Source organism: Artemia sp. Qi Xiang Cuo, chromosome 13, assembly GCF_049724085.1.
Source record: "Artemia sp. Qi Xiang Cuo chromosome 13, ASM4972408v1, whole genome shotgun sequence".
In the NCBI taxonomy this organism is placed as follows: domain Eukaryota; kingdom Metazoa; phylum Arthropoda; class Branchiopoda; order Anostraca; family Artemiidae; genus Artemia; species Artemia sp. Qi Xiang Cuo.
In genome coordinates, this window is record NC_142806.1 from 20,067,994 (window position 1) to 20,089,766 (window position 21,773).

Consider the following 21,773-nt stretch of genomic DNA (forward strand, 5'->3'; position numbering starts at 1 on the left):
CTAGTGCCCTTTTTAATAGTCAAGAAAACGTCAAATAAAATGGTCAGCGAGCAACTAGAAAACGCCCTTTTTTTCCCAAATGCATCTGAATAAAATCCTGAGATAGTCATTTTGTTAAAAATAGCTGAAAGATCATGTAACAAAAACTCCGGTGTCGACACAACCCACAGGGGTTCGAAGGCGGTCGTTTTATGTTATGCCCAGGGGGCATCCTTGGCTCTTATGGAAGGAATGATCGTATAAACTTCAGACAGGGATCATTTGATTAGAAATTGAAAGTTACAGTTCATGTTTTAAGAGTCAAAAGATATCGGAGGGCAACTAGCCCCCCCCCCACTCCCTTTTTTCCAAAATACATCTGATAAAAATTTTGACAGAGCCATTTTGTTAAAAGTAGTTCAAATATCATACAACAAAACTCCGGTGTTGACACAGCCCAACAGGGCTCGGGGCAGGCGTTGTAAGTTATGCCCTGGGGGCATATGTGGTTCTCATGGAAGAAATGCTTATATAAACTTCAGAGAGGACTGATTTGATTGGAAATTGAAAGTCCCAGTTCACTTTTTAAGAGTCAACAGAGATCGGATGGTAACTAACCCCTTTTCCTACACCCTTTTTCCTCAAATCCGTCTGATAAAAATTTTTAGATTAAGAATAGTTTAAAGGTCAGATAACAAAAGTTCAGGTCCCAACACAGCCCCCCAGGGCCTGGGCCTGGGGGCAGGCGTTATAAGTTATGCATTGGGCGTATGTATGATTCTTGATCGGAATTCATTTGATCGGAAATTAAAAGTTCGAGTCCACTTTTAAGAGTCAAAAGAGATCCAAGGGTAGCTATCCACTCCCCCCTCCAAGCCCCTTTCTTCCCAAAACTCTTCCGATAAAAATTTTTAGGCGGCCATTTTTTTTTAATAGTTTATGCCCATATATGCCCAGGGGGCATATATGATTCTTATGGAAGGCTTGATCGTATAAACTTCAGAAAGGGTTTATTTGAATGGAAATTGAAAGTTCTAGTTTAATGTTTAAGAGTCAAAAGAGATCAAGGGCATCTATCTCCGCAAAATGACTTTCTTCCCCGAACCAATCTCATGAAAAATTTTAGATACCCATTTTTTAAATAGTTCAAAGGTCAGATAACAAGAACTCCGTTGTCGATACAACCCCCAGGGCCCGAGGGTAGACGTTGTAAGTTGTGTCAATGGGGTATATATGGTTTTTATGAAAGGTATGCTCGTATAAACTTCAGAGAGGGCTCATTTGATCGGAAAATGAAAGTTCTAGTTCCCTTTTTAAGAGTCAAAATAGATACGAGATCAACTAGTCCCCCCCCCATGCTTTTTTCCCCGAACCCATCCGATAACAGTTTTGAGATAGCCATTTTGTTAAAAATAGTTCAAAGATCAGATAAGAAAACTCAGGTGTCGATGCAACCCCCCAGGGTCCGAGGGTAGGCGTTGTAAGTTATGCGCTGGGGGCGTACATGGTCCTTGTGGAAGGGATACTCGAGTAAACTTTGGAGAGGGCTCATTTAATTAAAATTGAAAGTTCTAGTTCACTTTATAAGAGTCAAAATAGATCCGAGGGCAACTAGCCCCAAACCTAGCCCTTTTTTCCTCAAACCCATCCGATACAAATTTTGAGATAGCCATTTTTTCAAATAGTTCAAACACCAGATAAAAAAACTCCAGGGATGTACACAGACCCCCATAGCCCAGGGGCAAGTGTTTTAAGTTATACCACGGAGGCGTATAAGGTTTTTTTGTAAGGGCTGGTCGTATAAACTTCGAAAGTGGCTCATTTGATTGAACATGGAAAATTCTAGTTACCTTTTTATTATTCAAAATTGAACGGAGGGCATCTATTCCTCCCTACTACAAACACCCTCTTTTCCCCAAATGTATCGAATGACAAATTTTGGTATAGTGAGTTTGTTTGAAACAGTCCAACGATAAGATTACAAAAACTTTCTTGTCAACATAACTCCCTCCTCCAGACCCCTAGAGCCACGGAAAGGGTTTAATTTTATGCTGCGGGGGAATGCGATTTTTATGGAAGAGATGGTCGTATAAACTTTGGAGGGGACTCAAATGACTAGAAATTGAAAGTTCTAATTCATCTCCTGAGAGTCAAAAGTGATGCGATGTTGACTAGCCCCCCTCCCTCCCAACCTTCTTTATTCCAAATGCGTCCAATAAAATTTTCCATATAGCCATTTTGTTCAAAATAGACCAAAGATAATATAACGGAAACACCAGGGATAAAACAGCCCCCCCCCCCAGAATCTGAAGGGAAGTGTGGTAAAATGTGTCCTGAGGGTATATAAGGGTTTTGTGGAAGGCATGGTCTTATAGGCTTCGGAGGGGGCTTATTCGGTTGTAGATCAGAATTTCTAGCACCCTTCTCAAGAGTCAAAAATTACTGGAGGGCAATTAACCCCCACAGGCCCTTTTTCTCTAAATGCATCCAATCAAAACTTGGACATAGCCATTTTGTTCAAAATAGTTCAAAGACCTAATAAATATGCTTCCGAGGTTGATCTCCCCCTCCCCCTCCGCCCCAGGCAAATGGCTCTAAGTTACAGAATTTAATTATTGTTACTTTGATACTTTGTTTACTTTCATACTATGATTTAGTGATTTACTTGGTAACTCCGATTTACAGTGCAAGGGCTGTGAGTTATTCAAGTTGCGTATTGTTACTGTGATACTTTTTTTACTTTTATACGTTGTTTACTTTGATCCTTTCTTTACTTTGATACTTTGGTACTTAGATATTGTTTCTTTGATACTACTTTTAATATTTTGATGAAAGTTTGATGTTGAAAAAAAAAACTTAATTTCAAATAAGGAGTTTTTTGAAAACCTGAAACTTTTTGCATTAAAAAAAACGAATAAAAATTAATTAAAAAACTTTCCGAAAAATTTTGCCCCCAATTCTTTCCAAAATATTTGGGGTGTAGTTCTAATGAATGGTGTCTTCGCTATAAACAACAGTATGGCTACTACCCGTTTCCCAAACGGTAAAAGTATCATTCTCTTACTTAAATAAACAATTCTCTTACTTAAAATTATCATTCTCTTACTGAAGTGGCTACAAGGCTCTGCAAAAGTAGTTTACCTTTTTATAGTTATAATAATTGGGAGAAGCCAATTCAAAGACAAGTGAGAATTGTACTAAGGATTTGTTGTTAGACCACTGTCGTCTTCAGGGAGAAGGGATTATGTACTTCTAATGGATGGTGTCGTCACTACAAACAAGAATATGGTTACTGCCCGTCCCCCTAACGGTAAAAATATCATTCTCTCACTTGAACAATCAATTCTCTTACTTAGAATCATTATTCTCTTTCTTAAGTAGCTATAGAGTTCTGCAAAATTAGCTTGTCTATTTCTTATTTGTCATTTTTCTTATTAGAGAACAGAATTCAAACATAAGTGAGAATTGGATTAAGGATTGGTTGTTAGACCCCGGTCGTTTTCAGGGCGTATAAGCTATTTACTTCAAATGAATGGTGTCTTCACAACCAACAAGAGTATGGTCACTGCCCGTTTCTCTAACGGTAAAAGTATAAGGCCTACTGCGTATTTGGCACTTTACTAAAAAGAATTATATTACAAATATTTTCTTTTGTTCTTATTACAGCATTGAAAATAAAATAGAAATTCCAACGAAACCAGACAAGCATTTACCAATAGACCCACTAGGCCCTGTGGTTTTCACTATTCCCGAAGTTTTGGGGATTTCCCTGATTATCATGCAAAAACAAAGCGGTCAAAACGCTTGTGCCTAGGCCTAGAGGTGTCAAAGCCTTAAATCCGGCCTGGAACTATGGCAATAAAAACCGAATCGAAATAAATTAAAAAGAAAATTTTTCCGAAAAAGAAGTTTTTTAAAGTAAAGGCCATATTAAACTTAATATCAAGATAGATATAAACATACAGCATCTGAAGCTAAAAACGACCAGAAATTACTATTAAAGAATAAATGAAACCCAAAACGAACAGAAATTAAATAAACAATCATAGCAAAAAATTATACAAAATGTACTAATATAAATGAATAAATAAATCTCAATACGAGTAAAGCTTAAGCCGAATATGCAAATCAAGCTTTAAACGAACAAAAATATTTACCCATTGAGGCATAAATGAAACCGTAAAGGAACAAAAATTAAATAAACAATCATAGCAAACAAACAAACAATAGCTACTAATATAAATGAGTAAATAAATTTTCAAATTGATGAAACCTAAATTGAATATGCAATTCCAGCTTGAAACGAACAAAAATCTCTAAAAAGAAGAGTTTGGGTTTCATCTCCTTCCATTTTAGAAGAGTTTGGGCTCCTAGAACGATGTTAAAACAGATCATAGAAACTTGCTCAAAAGTATAACCCTTACCTCAATTATGCAGGCCAAGTTTGGCATGAAAAGAAAAAGACATGTGTCCCATGGTTTAGAGGTCGATGCCCCCCTCTTAAAACTACTCAAAATTGTAAAAGCCAACACGACGGCTGAGGAGTAGGTTGAGTGTAGTTTAAAAGTGCAGCTAAAAAAGGAGAAAAAATGATGAAAGTTTATTTTGTATTTCAGGAAAAAGGGACTTTATATGAGTTTTTAAAATATATGTGCTGAAAAAAAAAGTGAGTGTGAATAAGGAGTTGATTTTTTTTTGGAACGGTAAAAATACATATGTTACCATTGAGGGAGGAGGAGCTGTAGGACAGTGAAAAAGATTCGTATGCGATAGAATATTGTTACATTTTTCGGTTGGAGTCGGAAATTTGTTGGATTTTAAACCAGTGTGGTGTCGGAAAAAATGATTTTCTGTGGTCGGGTGTCGGAACTTTCAGACTTTTCAATCTGACGGATTGGAAATCTGGTAGGAACAAATTGGAAGCACTGCACTCTGGGATGCCAAATGGACACTTTTAGTGGCTTTTAGACACTTTTTCACTCTGAGGGACGCCGGGACACTATTGGGTCAAAAAAGGCAGCTTTTTTAAAAAAAAGGACACTTTTTGCGCATTTTTCCAAATCAAAATCAGATGTCTTTATTTTCTTCTTTTTTTTTGACTGCTTTTAATTTGTACTTTACTTTTAAGCTTTGGCAACGGCTTGGGGATTTTTCTTAGATATTTTTGCGCCCTGCGCGAACACCATTTATCAACCGAATAGGAATAGGACCTAAAGTCTTAACCAAAGTGGTAGGCTAAAACTATCGAATCGATCTTTTTCTTCTATCTTACGGTTTACGTTTATCATCAACTTCAACGACCCACCTACTGCTGGTGGCAAAGTCACCAAGGCCGCTGAGAAGGCTGGAAAGAAAAAGTGAATGGCTATACCCGGCTGGCACGTTCCGCGTAAATCCCTGTGGCGTGTAGCCGTGTGCATATGGCTATTATTACACTGCTGTCATAGAAAGAAAGGAGTTTCGCAGAAAAGCTGTGTTGCGGCTCAATTTTATTTATAGCCACGATTTTAACCACTTGACCTACCCTTTCACTGAGTGGTTAAGGAGATCGACGTCTTTTTTTAACATTAAAACCATGTAGGTCAAAATAGACATTTCGTTGCTGCAGCCGTTCGTACCTAGTCGAAACAAAATACATTTAATAGCTACCGAAGATAAACGACTCGCATCTTTTTCGCATAACTTATGAAAATGCCGAAGTGAAAATTAATCTCTATGATTGGTTCTTAACTTTTCGACATAGATAGGTAGTGGTATCGATAATCGATATAAAATTTCGCTCTGTTGACATTCTCATGACGATTTTTTTATGCCATCTCTTCAAATTGAACTAGCACCACACATGACTCATCGGTGACGTCAATACCAAAACTGAAAATGCCCGCTGAACTCATGCAGGTAATTGGCCGTTAGGTAGAACAACAAAGAAGAACAAATTTTACAGGTCTTTTGGCACTTTTTCATAGGTTGTGAAAATTTTTAGAGGCAGTTTTGTATAATGGCTAATTTTCTAGAGGGACACTAAAAGTATCCATTTTTGACTGATTTAGACACTATTGTCCCTAAAAGTTTCCGCAACCCTGACTGCACTTGCTGAAATAGAAAAATTCATTAGGAATAATTTTAGTGAAATTACAGAATTAATTTAAAGAACATTTGACAATTAACAGAAGCAGCTAATTATTTAGCTAAAATTCCTTCAGAATTAGTGTAAAGAATTTTTATGTAGACTGGTCACTTCTCTGCAGCTGCAACTGATGATGTCAAATCCTGATACTGGACATTTTGAAAGCAGCATACTTGCCTCTGAGTATGGGATTGCAAAATCTGTTTTGTCCAATTTGGCATGTAAAGACCTTATGAAAGCATCTTCAGTCTGCCAACTTTGGCATGATGTTGCTAAATATGTGTTCACAAAAAGAACTTGTATCCATTGGGATTTCCATTTTGAAATTAAGAGAAAATATGCAGCTATTGAAATTGACAGTTTCTTAGACAGCTTTAGCTGTAATATTGTTAGTAGACCAAAATTATGTGTATGCATCACCAATGCTAGAGAAATTGTAGGAAAGACTAAAGAGGAGACATTGAGAACAACTAAGAAGGACACCAAATGTAAGTATAGTTTTAGTAAAATAACTTAATTCTTAAAGAGCCCTTAAATAATTCAGTAAAGTTTTCTTGGGATATCCATTCTTTGAATATTGGAAAAAATTAGTTTATAAGCTTATAGGAAATGTTACTATCCAATCTCCTTATAGGGTAAGACACCCAGTAGTCGGCCACCTGCCTATTCTTGGACAAAATCTTTTATACTATTTTAATAACTAATTTACAATGAGCTGTTTGTGTGTCCAAGCTTGGGCAGAATTGTCACTTGTTAGTAAATTCAAAAATAGGAGGCGCTGTACAAGTGAAACTATTTGAATTAGTAACCTACTTGTTTAGAAATTCTTCAGAAATTTTTTGATACAAAAATTAAGTTTCTAGGGGGTATAATACAGTAATTAGAGTAGTTTAAATGTCAAAAAGTTTTCAAAGTGATTAAAGTGTCCGACTACTGGGTGTCTTACTTTTTTTTAATAAAAAGCATTTTTGCCATCTAGTTGGGAAATTTGGCCCACCAATGCTAGAGAAATTGTAGGAAAGACTAAAGACGAGACTTTGAGAACAACTAAGAAGGACACCAAATGTAAGTATAGTTTTAGTATGTTAGGTTAGGGTAGGTTAGGTATATATAGGGGGGAGGGGCGGAAATTCAACTTCTCCCAGCAAAACTTTTATTTTAAAAAAATTATAAAATTAACTACGCACCATAAAACCGTCATTTCCAAATATATGGAAACAAACAAAATGACTTACCGCCCCCCCTCCTATCTTTGCCAATTAGGGGGTCGGGTCGGTTCGTTATATATAGGGGGGAGGGGCTGAAATAAATTTCCGATAGAAATGATTATTATATTTGTTATCAGCATAAAAAAAGGCATCAATTGGTGTATTCACTTTATTTCTAACTCAATAATATGATTTTGTAGAACTTTACCAAAAATTCATTTTCCAATTAGTTGACTAATAGGCTAACTTCTCCCCAGCAACATGTATATTTTGCCAACTAGCTAGAATCAAACATCACTGCAGAAAACAATTTGTTTTCCAACTAGGCCTTGTTGACTAGGCTAGTAACTTCTCCTCAGCAACACTTAACTTTTCCAACTAGTTGACTAGGCTAGTAACTTTTCCCCAGCAAAACTTTCATTTTCTACCTAGTTAACTAATAACTTCTCCTCAGCAAAACTTAATTTGGCACTTGTTTAGTATCCAGTAAGCACACAATAAAGACCACATTGAAATCTAAAAGATGCTATATAAAAAACAGTTTTTGCTGCCTAGTGAGGTATTGCTCTCTCCATGACAAAGATTAAACTTCAGTTTGTTAGGGTTAGAGGTGCAAAAAAAGATACCTGGATTAGGTAATGTATTTAATATATGCTATGCTTTACCCATACCCCCCCCTCCTAGTGTCCAAATATATAGCCCAAATTTGTTTCTGAACTATGATTTTTTTTTTATCATACTTTGCTTTATTTCATTAGGATTAACCAAACATCACTTCTTGCATGTTTACTGGATACTAAATAAGTACCCTTAATTTTTCTGACTAGCTAGAAACAAAAATTGCTGCAGAAAGCAAATCCTTTTCAAAATAGTTGACTAGTAACTTCTCCCCAACAAAACTTTCATTTTCCAACTAGCTCTCATGACAGTTCTTTTTTGCTTCCATAATAGTTCAAACATAGTTTTGGGGGGCACAGATTTCCATTCTGTTGATTTTTGCTTGTATGGTGGCTTGTACAGAATTGCATTTCATCAGCATATGCCCTTTCTCTAAGTATTTCTGCTCAATGACAATCTTCTTCACAGAAGCCAGTTTTAGGACAATTTCCTGGCAATAAATTCAATTATTCTTTGTTTTGTCCAAAAAAACTACTAAAAAAAGAAAAAAAAATTGTGGGACAACTGAGAGGCAAACCTATTTGCATAGTATTTGTTGGCAGAAAATAGAGATCTTAGCCATGCAGCACAGATTGATGTGTTAGGAGAGTGTTAGTAAGACAAATTAAGCAAATAAAAGTTGCAGAAGAATTTGCAATTTAAGTCTAGCCACAAAACAGTTCTCACTGCATAATTCAAGAAAAATAGAAGCACCTTCATTAATCTAACTATTGTGCTTGAACTAAACCTTGGCTCACACAGATCTGTTTTTTTTTCTCACAAAAAAAAAACAGCTCACACAGAATAGATGCAGCAAAAATGCAAAATTGCTCACACCAGTACAGTACAGCCTTCAAAATGCTATCCACCACCTGTAAGCACTGAACGGGATGAGTTGAAATATTTTAATACAGGCATTGAGCTGTTGTAATGCAGAAATGGGCATCAGACAATAGATGGAACTTGGCAGGTTATGTAATAATGTACATTTTTGCATGAAATCATATCTCTGTGAACATGGGGTAAGACTTTCTTGCAGAGGTTTGCCTAAGATTATAGAAACAACACTTATAGAAAGAGAAGACTTTCATTTCTGTGGCTTCCATGCTTTAATCTGGAATTCAGTTCATTTGATTTACATTGACTGTAGTGTTTTTGTTTAAAGCACATACTGCCACTTTTTGTTGGACCAATGGACTGGGACTGGTATCTTTTCTATTTTCTCTTCATGTTGTTGGCTAAGAAATTATTCTGAGAAAAAGTTACTTGCAAACTAGATGGCTAACAAAAGTGTTAATATGGTAGGATTGTTTCCATCTAGTTGGAAAAAGAAAGTATTGCTTGGGAGAAGCTGTAGCTAGATGGCAAAATTAAGTTTCACTGGGGAGAAGTTATGAGTCAATTAGATGGAAAATGAAAATTTTGCTGGGGAGACATTACTAGTCAACTAGTTGGAAAATGAAAGTTTTGCTGGGGCAATGTTTCTTGTCAACTGGTAGGCAAATATAGATTTCTTCAGATGGGCCACATTTTTCAACTAGATGACAAAAATGTTTTTAATTATAAGGAATTGGATTGTAACATTCTGTATAAGCTTATAAAGTAATTTTTTCCAATAGTCACAGGGTAGAGTTCTGTTTTCTTGACCTATTTTTACAAGGACAAAAGCTAGACAAAATTAATGCCTATTCATAAACCAGGGACCCTTCCTAAGGTTGGTGTTGCCTGAATAAAATCAACCTTGGTTTCCATTACCCCTCAGCCATGTTATCCAGGACAGCTTACCCTAGTTGCCCCTTCCAACATTGAAATAGACCTATGTTTATAGACCAATAAAAAGTTCTGACCTACAAACAAAATAAACATACTTATAAAGCAAGTAAAATAGTGCTTATTTTATGCTCTTTCTGAATTTTATGTTATCAGAAAATATATATACATTTTTTGCAGGGGAGTTTCCTGCGGGGGGGGGGAGGTTTTCAGTGGGGAGTAAATTTTTGGGAATAATTTCCTTTCAGCAAGGATGTAATTTATGAGGGAGTTTTTCCACAGGGAGTATTTTCTGTGTGTGTGTGGGGGGGGGGATAAATACCAAGAACCATTTTGAAGCACATACCATCACTCCTTTTTGTTCCCGAGGGCCCTGACCCTTGGTTACCTTTAAAAATTTTGGTGTTATAAAAGTGAAAACCTTAAATGAAGTACAAAAAACTGTTTTCAGCTTCACAACTTCCATCAATCACAATTTTTGAGGTTTCAAAGATCTGCAAGTACTTTCCTAAATTTAGAAAAAAATCCATTGATATGGCTTAAAATTGTACTCAGATATCAGGAATTGCATTTTCAGACCTAAAACCTGAGAAAAAGAAGCTGATAACTGAAAATTGAGGTAAAATATTGTTTTGTCAAAATTTCATTAGGTATAGACCTTTTATTACTTCGAAATCAGAAGAGGTTTAACATAGAAACTTGACAATACCTCCCCAAAGTGTGTTTTTGGCCCTGGAATGCACAGATGGTAGTGATAACAGTTTTAAGTCAATAAAGTCAGATGTTTAAGAGTTGGTTGTGCACATGTGTTCTTTCCAGAATTGGTCGAGTCCATTTTTGAATACATTTAGGGTGTCTGCTTTCACAACACTTTCTGGGAAACTGTTCCAGTCGTTATACGCTCCTAAACTCCAGAAATTGGCTCTTGATTAATTTAGAGCATGTGGCTTGAGCACTTTTGCCGAGTGACCTCGTGTAGTCTGTGTTTCTGGGAGTTGAAAGTAATTTTCAAAGCTGAGTTTTTTCAACTTGTTTTTCATTTTGTACTTCTGAATTTGGTCTTCTCTTTTTCTTCTGTTCTTGAGTGTTGGAAGTAGCAGTTTCTGTAACCTCTCTTCATAACTCATCTCTTTGAAGTCTGGAAGAAGCTTTTTGGGTTATCTTTGAGCTTTTTCTATCTCGGCTTAGTCTGTTTTATAGTGAGACCCCCATATGAAATTTCCATACTCAATATTAGGTTTTACTAACCTTTTGTACAGCTTTACAAAGGTCTGCTGGTCAAGATGTTTGAAGCGCTGCCTAATGAGACCAGTGAGTTGAAAGGCCTTTGAAGCTATATTATTTGTGGGGTTATGAAACTTAAGCTGAGAGTCAATAATGATTCCGAGGTCTCTTTCTGATTCCACTGTCTCTAATGGTACCCTTGCACCTGTTCTACTTTTTATAGTTAACTGTGGGGCTGTTTCTTTTCTCTTATCAATCTCTATGATTTTTGTTTTGCTTGTGTTTAAATTTAGCCCAAGGTTCTCTGGTTTTCTGTCAGTTTGTTGACATCTTCTTGAATGATGATTTCGTCTGTGTGTGATGCCATTTTTCTGTAGAGTTTAGTGTCATCTGCAAAAGTCTTGGTAGAGCTTGAGATACCTCTGTTAATTTTTTTGATAAATAGTATGAACAGGAGGGGCCCAAGAACACTACCTTGAATGGCTCCACTTGTTACTCTGGCTGGTTCAGAAAGGGTCTCACCAACTCTTCCTCTTTGCATTTGGTTTTTCAGGAAAGACTCAACCTAGTTTAGTAGTTGTGGCTGGAGACCGAAATCCTGTAGCTGTTCGAGACAGGGAGGGAATGCCTCCCTGTCTGACATGGAGGGGGAGGGTCAGAAAAGTTTTCGTGCCAGCACTTGGGAGGCTGTCCTCCTGGTGAAGAACCATTATTTCTTCCTTCAAAGGCTATTTTGGGCAGTTGCAATGGGGACACATGCTGAATGTGTCCCAACCATCAAATCTGTTAGAATTGGAGGGTCTGCATGAAGGTTTGAGGGTAATTCAAGGAGGGCAGTAGCTGTTTTTTTTACAGTTGGGCAAGGCAAGAGATGGCAGTGAGCTTTTAGAGCAATTTAGTTACAAATGCCACCAATTAGTGCTTGTAATTGGCTTTTAGAATCCATGTCTCTGCTCCAATTGTTGCAATTGAAACCAGTAAGGTACTGATAAGCTGTATCTTCAGTTTTAAGGGCAAGTTTTTTTTTTTTTTTTTTTTTTTTTTTTTTTTTTTTTTACAAACAGAGCACAGTGACTTGAAGCATGTAGAGGTAAGACTCGGTTGTTGTTTGATGTCTTTTGAGGAGTCATTTGTGGATGTCAGCACACTTTCTAGGTAAACAAACTGGTTGAATTACTTCTTTCCTTGTCCTGAATAGTGACTTTAGTGAGGGATGGGAGAGGGGGTTTGCTTATGTGATGAAAATAAATTAACTACATTAGTCATATAAATGTAGGGGTAGAGGACAACTTTTCTCAGTCTGGGATTAGCTCTTCTGTGGAAAGTATGACATTAAAAAGAATCAATGTTTGTATTTACTGATTCAGTGTATTATTTTTTTTTTCAGTTTATGGAATCCATTCTCTAGTGAAGGGAATTTTCCAAGGGGAGATTTTTTCAATAACCACAGATTTTGTTGTGCAACGTTTTGTTTCTTGTTCTGTAAAATTTGATAAATGCCAAAAAAAATATTTGGGCTTATGACATTTAACAAAAGAGATATTTGACAGGATTTTATTGCTTATTTAGATGTTCTTTGTAGAACATGTTGCCTTGCTTGTTAAAAATGTTGAAAGTTCTTTTAGTTGTATTTGTTGTGCCATTTACATATATCCTCTCGAAGAAGCATCATTCCAGAAGCTCAATGATAAGATTTAAAACAACTTATTTCTGAATTTAAATTTATTAGTTTCTATAAATAATTCCTTTACCTTAAGAGTGTGGTATACAATTTGCTGTACAAGTTTTTGTGTTTTTTTTTTGTTAGAAGTAAATATTTGGATTTAGCATCTGATTGTCATATCTGTTTATATATTTGGTATTTTTTGTAATAGGGTATGAGATATTTGTACAAAAACAGTAAATTAAGAGTTTTTCTCTTATCTGCTTTTATTTTTATTGAGTTCCAAGATAGTGTTGTTCAATTTACAGTTTCTCCTCCCAGACATAATTCTTTGCAGTGTCTTTTTAAACTGATGTCTTATTGACAGAGTATTTGTAGATTGTAGAATTCTATGTTGAAAGGTATGAAGGTTAATAAGTGCATTTCTAAACATGGCAGATGTTTTAGAATCAAAGTACAGATGAGCAAAATACTCTGCCCAAGAATTGTTTAACCCTGTTTGTCTGATGAGGTATATGTTAATTTTCAATCTTTATTGTTGTTTTTTATTTTATTTTTTTAGGGACCACAATATCTACATCTATACCATGTTCAGATTATCTCATCATATCTGCTCCTGGCATGATTGGTACTTCTGTTGAAGGAAAGATCCATGAATTAGAAGACAAGGCTGGCTTTACTATTTTGTCATTTCCAGATATTCCAAATGTTGCTATTAGTCATTTCACCCTCAATAGGACACAAATTAATAATGGCATAAAGGTTCCTCTTTTCTCATTCTTGAATTTTGTTACAAATAAGTTGCAACTATAATTTTGTGCAACCAGTTTGGTTGCACCAAACAGGTTAATACAGAATTGTACTTTGAAAAAACACATCCTATACAGTGTTTAAGATTCTAGAATGCATAATGTTTTCTTGTTTTAATATTATTTTCTGAAATTAGATAATATTTTCTTGTTCGTTTTAATATTTTCTCAAGCTGACCTTAGCTTGAGAAATCAGGCCCAATCACAGTCTTACAGAAAATTCAAATGATGGATGTATTTAAATATGAAACTAAATTTTAGTTTTGTCATTTATTATACATCTATATTTCCGAGTTACTAATAATAATTAAATTTTCGAATGCTAACTTCGGTGAGAATTAAACCTTATTGCTTGATGTGCTTCAAGTTTTTACTTCTATATTACAATAATAGCATTGTGTTTGTAATCAACAAGCTCAGCAGGTCATAAGCACTAACTTTGGCAGAATTATACACCACCCGTGAAATATATGCAAGGTGTTTGTCAAATTATGTGACTGTGTAATATAAAGCACCTGATCTCAATGATTTTCATTGATTTTTAACATCAGACAATTTTGATTGATTCCTTAAATTATCTCTACACAATGGAGAAGCGAAAAAAATTACACCGCTCCTGCATAAACAAAGGTGAAAAGGTGAAGGGAAGTCTCGGAGGGGATATGGGCCACACTTCACGCCCTCAAATCATTAAAATAGAAATTTCGGTTTTTTTATTACTTACTTTGCACTTTCTTTTTATTCTCATATTTGCTTGACAAATTTTGATCTTGGATGTCTATATTTTAGTGTTATATTTGGGCGTGTTACAGTGTTATATTGGTTATATTTGGGTGGGTCCCGGAGCGGGAGCTTGGAACACTTGGGGTGTTGAAGGGATTTTGGCCCAAAAGAAGAACACTAAAACTATGATCTTGTGTTGCATGCAATGATCCACTGGGAGAAAAAAATGAGCAATCATGGTTGTAACATTGCTTCCTTATCCATTTTAGACTTTGGTTATTTGTATACATTGTTACTTCATTATGCGCCAACTAAAAGAGAATTGGTCAGGGGTTGTTTTTGTAGGTGGAAGGGGTAATTGAAGCCTCAGAAAGTCTATTCTCAGACCCAAATGTTTTCCTATTAACAATTGAATTTTAAATTCGCCCTATGAGTTGTAAAATATGATGTTCCAGTGACAATCTAGGTAATGATTAAATAAAAAAAAAACACGTTTTTTAACTGAAAGCAAGGAGCGACATTAAAACTCAAAACGAACAGAAATTATTCCCTATATGAAAGGGGCTGCCCCCTCCTCAACTCCTCGCTCTTTACGCTAAAGTTTTATATTTTTTTAACAAAGTTGTGAGACAGAGTCAAACTTTAGCGTAAAGAGCTAGGGGTTGAGGAGGGGGCAGCCCCTTTCATATAGGGAATAATTTCTTTTCGTTTTAAGTTTTAATGTCGCTCCTTGCTTTCAGTTAAAAAAGAAACTTTTTTTATTTAATTTCTGAACGTTTTTTAGTTAATGCAGCTTTTATTTTGGCTCACCGTACGTGAATAATTAAAACAAAATTTGTATATTAATTTTACTTTTTTTGCTAAATGGCATTCTTGTAATTTTGTTCAGATGTAACTTACGAATTAAATTGCGTAACGAAGTTCTATTTTCGTATATTTTATTATGTATATTAGGGGGTTCGCCCCCTAGTCAATACCTTGCTCTTTACGCTAAGTTCAAATTTTGTTCCAATTCTTTAAGAATGATCCTTTAATCACAAGAGGCCGTTAATTAGAATAAATAGCTCTGATGAAAGTAAAAAAAAAAATCTTTAGCGTATAAAGCGAGGTAATGAGTAGGGGGCGAACCCAATCATATATGTATTAATTTCTGTTTTTTTTTATATTTTGATGGTGCTCCTTACTTTCAGTTGTTTTTTTATTATTTAATTTCTGATTGTTTTTTTTAAATAATGCTGGGAAATCTGGCGCCCCCTTCATAGCAATGTCCCCTTCCCCATGAAAACTTCCTCCCATGTAACACCCGACCCACCCCCCAACTACCAAATAAAATCCCCTCTGAAAACTTTTGTATACTTCCCAATAACCACAACAAAATGTAAACATTGGGAAAAGTTCATAACTTGCAGACCTTCCACCTGGGACTGTGGGGGATTAGTTCATACTCATAGGCACAGCTATTGTATTTTTGACCATGCTGAACCAAATGCCTATCTCTAATTTTGGATCGGATGACTTTGGGAAAAAATGAGCGTGGGAGGGGTCCTAGTTGCCCTCCATTATTTTTGGTCACTTAAAAAGGGCACTAGAACTTTTAATTTCCGTTCGAATGGGTCCTCTCGCGATATTCTAGGACCACTGGTTCGATACGATCATCCCTGGGGAAAAAAAAATAAAAAAAACAAATAAACATGCAGGCGTGATCTTTCTTCTGGCAGAAAATACAAAATTCCACATTTTTGCAGATAAGAGCTTGAAACTTTTCTACTAGGGTTCTCTGATATGTTGAATCTGATGGTATGATTTTCATTGAAGTTCTATGACTTATAGAGGTTATTTCCCTTTTTTCGAAAATAGGGCAAATTTTTTCAGGTAACTGTTGATTAGTAAAACTAAACTTGATGAAACCTATATATTTAAAATCATCATAAAAATTCGATTCTTTTGATGTATCTATTGGTATCAAAATACCGTTTTTTAGAGTTTTTGTTACTATTGAGCCGGGCTGCTCCAGAGTTACAGTTAAAAAAAATCGAACTTTCGCGGAAAGAGCGAGGTTTGACTAGGGGGGGGGGCGAACCCCCTAATATACGTAATAAAAATATACTAAAACAGAAGTTCTTTACGTAAGTTAATTTGTAAGTTACAGTTCATTACCACAAACTGTTTTAAACTGGTGTCCCTTGCAATCTGGATTGTGGGTTCGCCATATAAATTCTGAGTTTCGTTGGATCAGACACCTGAGGTTTGCAAAGCTGCACTTGATCCTCCTCCATGGTGATCTATTCAAAGTTTCCCTCTTTTCACCCTCCCATGAAGTTCAATTTCCCTTAAATCCTTTCTTACAACCTCTTCCCACCCTATTTGAGGACAACCTGCTTCTTCTTTGACCCTAGATAGATGGCCCAAAGTATAATCTTTGACAATATGTCATCCGTCACCAGCAAGACGCTTCTTATACATCTCAAACTTTCTCTCATTACAGCCCTAGGAAGCAGATAGAAACACATATTTTGCACAGTTAACTGTTTGAAATATGGTCAGTCAAACAGGAGCCGAAAACGGTCCATGTCCAAATATTTTTCAATTCCTGTGAAAAATATAAAATAAATTATCCTCCATCTTCCAAAGTGAACACGCCTCAGAATAATAGTTGACCACTATCATTTTGATATGGGTCCGCAAACTTATCTTTTTATTCTTCTTTTTTTTTCAACTTTAAAAAAATAGATTGGGGCATGGCTATTTAAACTTTACATCTCCACTATACTACAATACTACCCAGGTAAGTGAAGCTATCCAACAAAAAGCTATCCTTTTGATTAATCTTCTCGTTTGATCTTCTTGATAAATTTTGATCAAGCCTCTCGTTTATCAGTGGAGTGGCCTGTAATCGTCAAACTTAATTTATTTAGTAAGTCCTTTTAAACAATAGTGGGAGGCTTTAACACATAGTCTAGTACCTTCGAACTATAATTGCTCAAAACTTTCTTTTGCAGTTAATGTGTTTTGGCATTAACCCCCCCCCCCCGCCCATCATTCCCCCAAATACATCCAATCAAAATTTTTAGATAGCCATTTTGTTCAGCCTAGTTGATTTCCAGATAGAAAATATGTTTTCGATGAGGAAACTCCCTCACTGCCCTCAAGACAAGGGCCATATGTTATACCTTGGGGGCATATAAGGTTTTTATAGATGACGTCGTCGTATCAACTATAGAACAGGCTATTTCGATTTGAACCAGGAAGGCCTAGTACTTTTTTTAATATTTAAAAGTGATTGGATGGCCCCTAGTCCACCCCCCACCCCCCTCCGTCCCCCAAACACATCCAATCAAAATTTTGAGATAGCCATGCTGTTCAGCGTAGTTGATGTCCAGATAGAAAATAAGTTTTTGAGGAGGACACTCCCCCACAACCCTCAGGGCAAGGGTTTTAAGTTATGCCCTGGGGGTATATAAGGTTTTTATAGAAGGCGTTGTCGTAGAAACTTCAAAACAGACTCATTTGATTGGAAATTCAAAGGGCTAGTGCCCTTTTTAATAGTCGAAAGTGATTGGAGGGCAACTAGCCAACCCCCCACCCCCCCGCCCCACATTCCCCCAAACAAATCCAATCAAAATTTTGAGATAGCCATGTTGTTCAGCGTAGTTGATTTCCTGATAGAAAATATGTTTTTGAGGAGGACACTCCCCCACAACCCTCAGGGCAAGGGTTTTAAGTTATGCCCTGGGGGCATATAAGTTTTTTTTTCGAAGGCGTTGTCGTAGAAACTTCAAAAACGGCTCATTTGATTGGAAGTTCAAAGGGCTAGTGCCCTTTTTAATAGTCGAAAGCGATTGGAGGGCAACTAGCCCCCCCCCCCGCCCATCATTCCCCCGAGCACATCCAATCCATATTTTGAGATAGCCATTTTGTTCAGCGTAGTTGTTTTCCAGATAGAAAATATGTTTTTGAGGAGGACACTCCCTCACAACCCTCAGGGCAAGGGTTTTAATTCATGGCCTGGGGGCATATAAGGTTTTTATAGAAGGCGTTGTCATAGAATTTTCAAAATAGGCTCATTTGATTGGAAATTCAAAGGGCTAGTACCTTTTTTAATGGTCGAAAGTGATTGGAGGGCAACTAGCCCCCCCCCCACGCCCCTCATTCCCCCAAACACCACCAAACAAAATTTTTAGATAGCCATTTTGTTCAACGTAGTTTTAAGTTCTGGAAATTAGGTCTTTGAGGATGACAACCTCCAAACAGCCCTCAGGACAAGGGTTGTAAGTTATGCCCTGGGGCATATAAAGTTTTATAGAATGCGTTGTCGTAGAAACTTCAAAAAGGGTTCATTTGATTAGAAATTAAAATGGCTTGTGCCCTTTTTAATAGTCGAAAGTAATTGGAAGGCAACTAACACCCCTTCCACGCCCACCGTTTCCCCAAACACATCCAATCAAAATTTTGAGATTGCCATTTTGTTCCACGCAGTTTAAGTTCAGGAAATTATACCTTTGAGCAGGACACGCCCCCCACAGTCTTCAGAGCAAGGGTTATAAGTTATGCCCTGGGGGCATATAAGTTTTTATTGAAATCTTTGTCTTGGAAACTTCAAAAGGGACTGCTTCGACTGGAAATTCACAGGGCTAGTTCCCTCTTTAATGGTTGAAAATGATTTGAGGGCAAATTACCCCCCTCTCATGCCCGTCTTTGCCTCAAACACCTCCAATCAAAATTTTTAGATAGCCATTTTATTTAGTGTTTTGGATTTCCAGATAGAAATTATGTTTTTGAGGAGGAGACTGTTCAACAGTTCTCCAGGAACGGATTGTGGATGTTACACACAGGATTTATACGTCAAGTGCCGAGTCTCTTATTGTAGGAACTTCAGAAATTGAAAATTCGATAGAAACTCGAAATGGTTAGTGGCCCGTACCGGATTCGAAAGTTGTCGAAAAATAGATTACACCTCTTCCACGCCCACCATCTCCCCAAACATATCCGATCAAAATTTCTTGATAGCCATTTTGTTCCACGAAGTTTAAAGTTCAGGAAATTATACCTTTGAGCAGGACACTCCCTGTAGTATTCAGGGCAATGGTTATAAGTTATGCCCTGGGGGCATATAAGGTTTTTATTGAAATGGGCAACTAACCCCCCTCTTCCGGCCACCATTTCCCAAAAAACATCCAATGAAAATTTAGAGATATCCTTTTTGTTCAACGTAGTTAACAGGTCTGGACATTAGGCCTTTTCGGATAAAAACCCCATCAGAACTTTCAGTGCAAGGGTTGTAATTTGGGCCCTGGGGCATATAAGGTTTATATAGAAAGTTTTTGTAGAAATTTCAAAAGGGGCTTATTTGTTTTGACATTAAAATCGACCTTTTTAATAATCAAAATTAAATGAAGAGTAATTGGCACCCGTCTCATGCCCATCATTTCTCCTAACACAGCCAGTCACAGCATAGAGATAGCCATGTTGTTGAACATAGTTGAAAGTTCCGGAAATGATGTATCTAAGGATGAAAAACTCCCGAGAGCCCCCAGGGCAAAGGTTGTGAGTTATGCCCAGGGGGCATATAAGGTTTTTAATGATAGAGTTGTCGTAAAAACTTCAAAAGGGGCTCATTCAATTGGAAATAGAGAGGGATAGTGCCCTTTTTAATAGTTGAAAGTGATTGGACGGTAACTAACCCCTCTCTCATGCCCACCATTCCCCCAAACTCATCCAATCAAAGTTTTCAGATGGCCATTTTGTTCAACGTAGTAGAAAGCTGTGGAAATTAGGTCTGTGAGGATGACAATCTACCAAGCGTGAAACTATCACAAAGCAGCATCGATAAATAAATGAAACCCAAAACGAGCAGAAATTACAATAAATAACCGAGTCAAACTCAAAACGAGCAGAAAGTAACATGAGTTGGGCTCAAAACCCCTATGCCTTCCCAAGGCCAGAAGATAATTTGCACTTTACTGAAAAAAAAATACAAATGAATGTGCATTGTCAGTTTAATATGCATTTACTGATATTTAGTAATCAAAATCTTAATATTATTTGATTTATTAAAGTTATAAAAGTAAAAACATTTATATTATTAAAAACTATGTTATGTATTAATACTGATATTAAAAATATCAGTATATGTCAGTCATTTATTTATCGATGCTGATTTGTGGTAGTTTCACGCTTGGTAGATTATTTGATTTTATTTTTGCTCATTTTTTGTTTAATGGAGTTCTTTACTTTTCTTTGAAATCAAATCAAAATCTTAATATTATTTGATTTATTAAAGTTATAAAAGTAAAAACATTTATATTATTAAAAACTATGTTATGTATTAATACTGATATTAAAAATATCAGTTTATGTCAGTCATTTATTTATCGATGCTGATTTGTGGTAGTTTCACGCTTGGTAGATTATTTGATTTGATTTTTGCTAATTTTTGTTTAATGGAGTTCTTTACTTTTCTTTGAAAAACTTATTTTGTGGAAAACGTTTTTTAATTAATTCTAGACAGTAATGTAACAACTCTTATTTCAGTATTGCTTATCAGCTTTTCAAATTTAAGTGCGTAAATACTTTTTCAAGCGCAATCAATTTAACTTTTTCAATTTTTTTCCAGTTCTGATACCTTTTTTATCTTCTATAGATCGCTTAAGCTGCTGGAGGATTGCTAGAAACCCAACAGATTGAATAAAGTACAGGGCGTTAAATTTTTTTTATGTTCAGAATGCCTCCTGTAATGAAGGAAAACTTTGCTTCACTTAATCAATTATTAGCCTCCTTTATTCTTCATCGTTTTTTTTTTTATTTTTTTTATTTTTTATCTCATGACAATTTGGAAAAACAAGTTTCTCATGTGAAACTTCAACTATTTACTATCTGTGTTTTTTTCTTTAGCTTATGAACTCACGGGGAGACTTGCTAAACTTGGTAGGGCTTGATCAAAACCTTGGCCTTCCTCAAAATTCCAAGCCCAAAGCATTGCTGTTATTTTCCACGTCTCAACTCTACAGTTTTGTTGGTACTTTTGCGGAAAAATTTTCTAGGTAATTTTTTTCTTCACTTTCTTGAATAATGCATTCTTTAGAGTGTAGGGTTTTCTTTTTTTTGGCTACTTATTCTTCTTTATTTTACCACTTACTCTTCTTTACTACTTATTTTATTGTAGAATTCTTTGTTTCTGCTAACTCTTCTTCACTATACTAATTATTTCATTGCAATGTTTGCTCTTCTACCCTTGTTCCTCTTCTACTCTTGCTTTTTCCTTTGTTCTATTCTTCATCTAACCCTTCTTGTTTGTCTTTTTTTTTTCTACTTGTTTTTTTTTTTTTTTTGCTGCAGGAATTATTCTTCAAGACTGTGCTCCTCGGTGTTTTAACTTAAAAAGAAAATTTTTAATAAATTGCGCTCAATTTTTTTTTAAGTTTTGAAAATATTTTGATTTTTTTCAAAACCAGGAATATTCCAAACAGTATTTTAGTTAAGGGATATAAATCAACAAACAATATGGAAAGAAAATTAATGCAGTATGTCATATTTCATATTGTCATCCTATCATTTAGTCTAGTGACTTGAGGAAAGCTTTATTCTACTGTCTGGCAGAATAAAAAAATATTTGT

The 21,773-nt window shown here is 35.9% G+C and overlaps 1 protein-coding gene across 1 annotated transcript; it reads left to right on the plus strand.

Moving 5' to 3' along the window:
* Positions 1-6,075: 6,075 nt before the first annotated feature.
* Positions 6,076-21,223, plus strand: LOC148945056 (uncharacterized). The gene is made up of 3 exons (XM_089099168.1): positions 6,076-6,594; positions 13,191-13,390; positions 21,052-21,223. The coding sequence occupies exons 1-3, from the start codon at positions 6,237-6,239 to the stop codon at positions 21,202-21,204; spliced, it is 711 nt and encodes a 236-aa protein (XP_088955294.1). The 5' UTR covers positions 6,076-6,236; the 3' UTR covers positions 21,205-21,223.
* Positions 21,224-21,773: the final 550 nt, after the last annotated feature.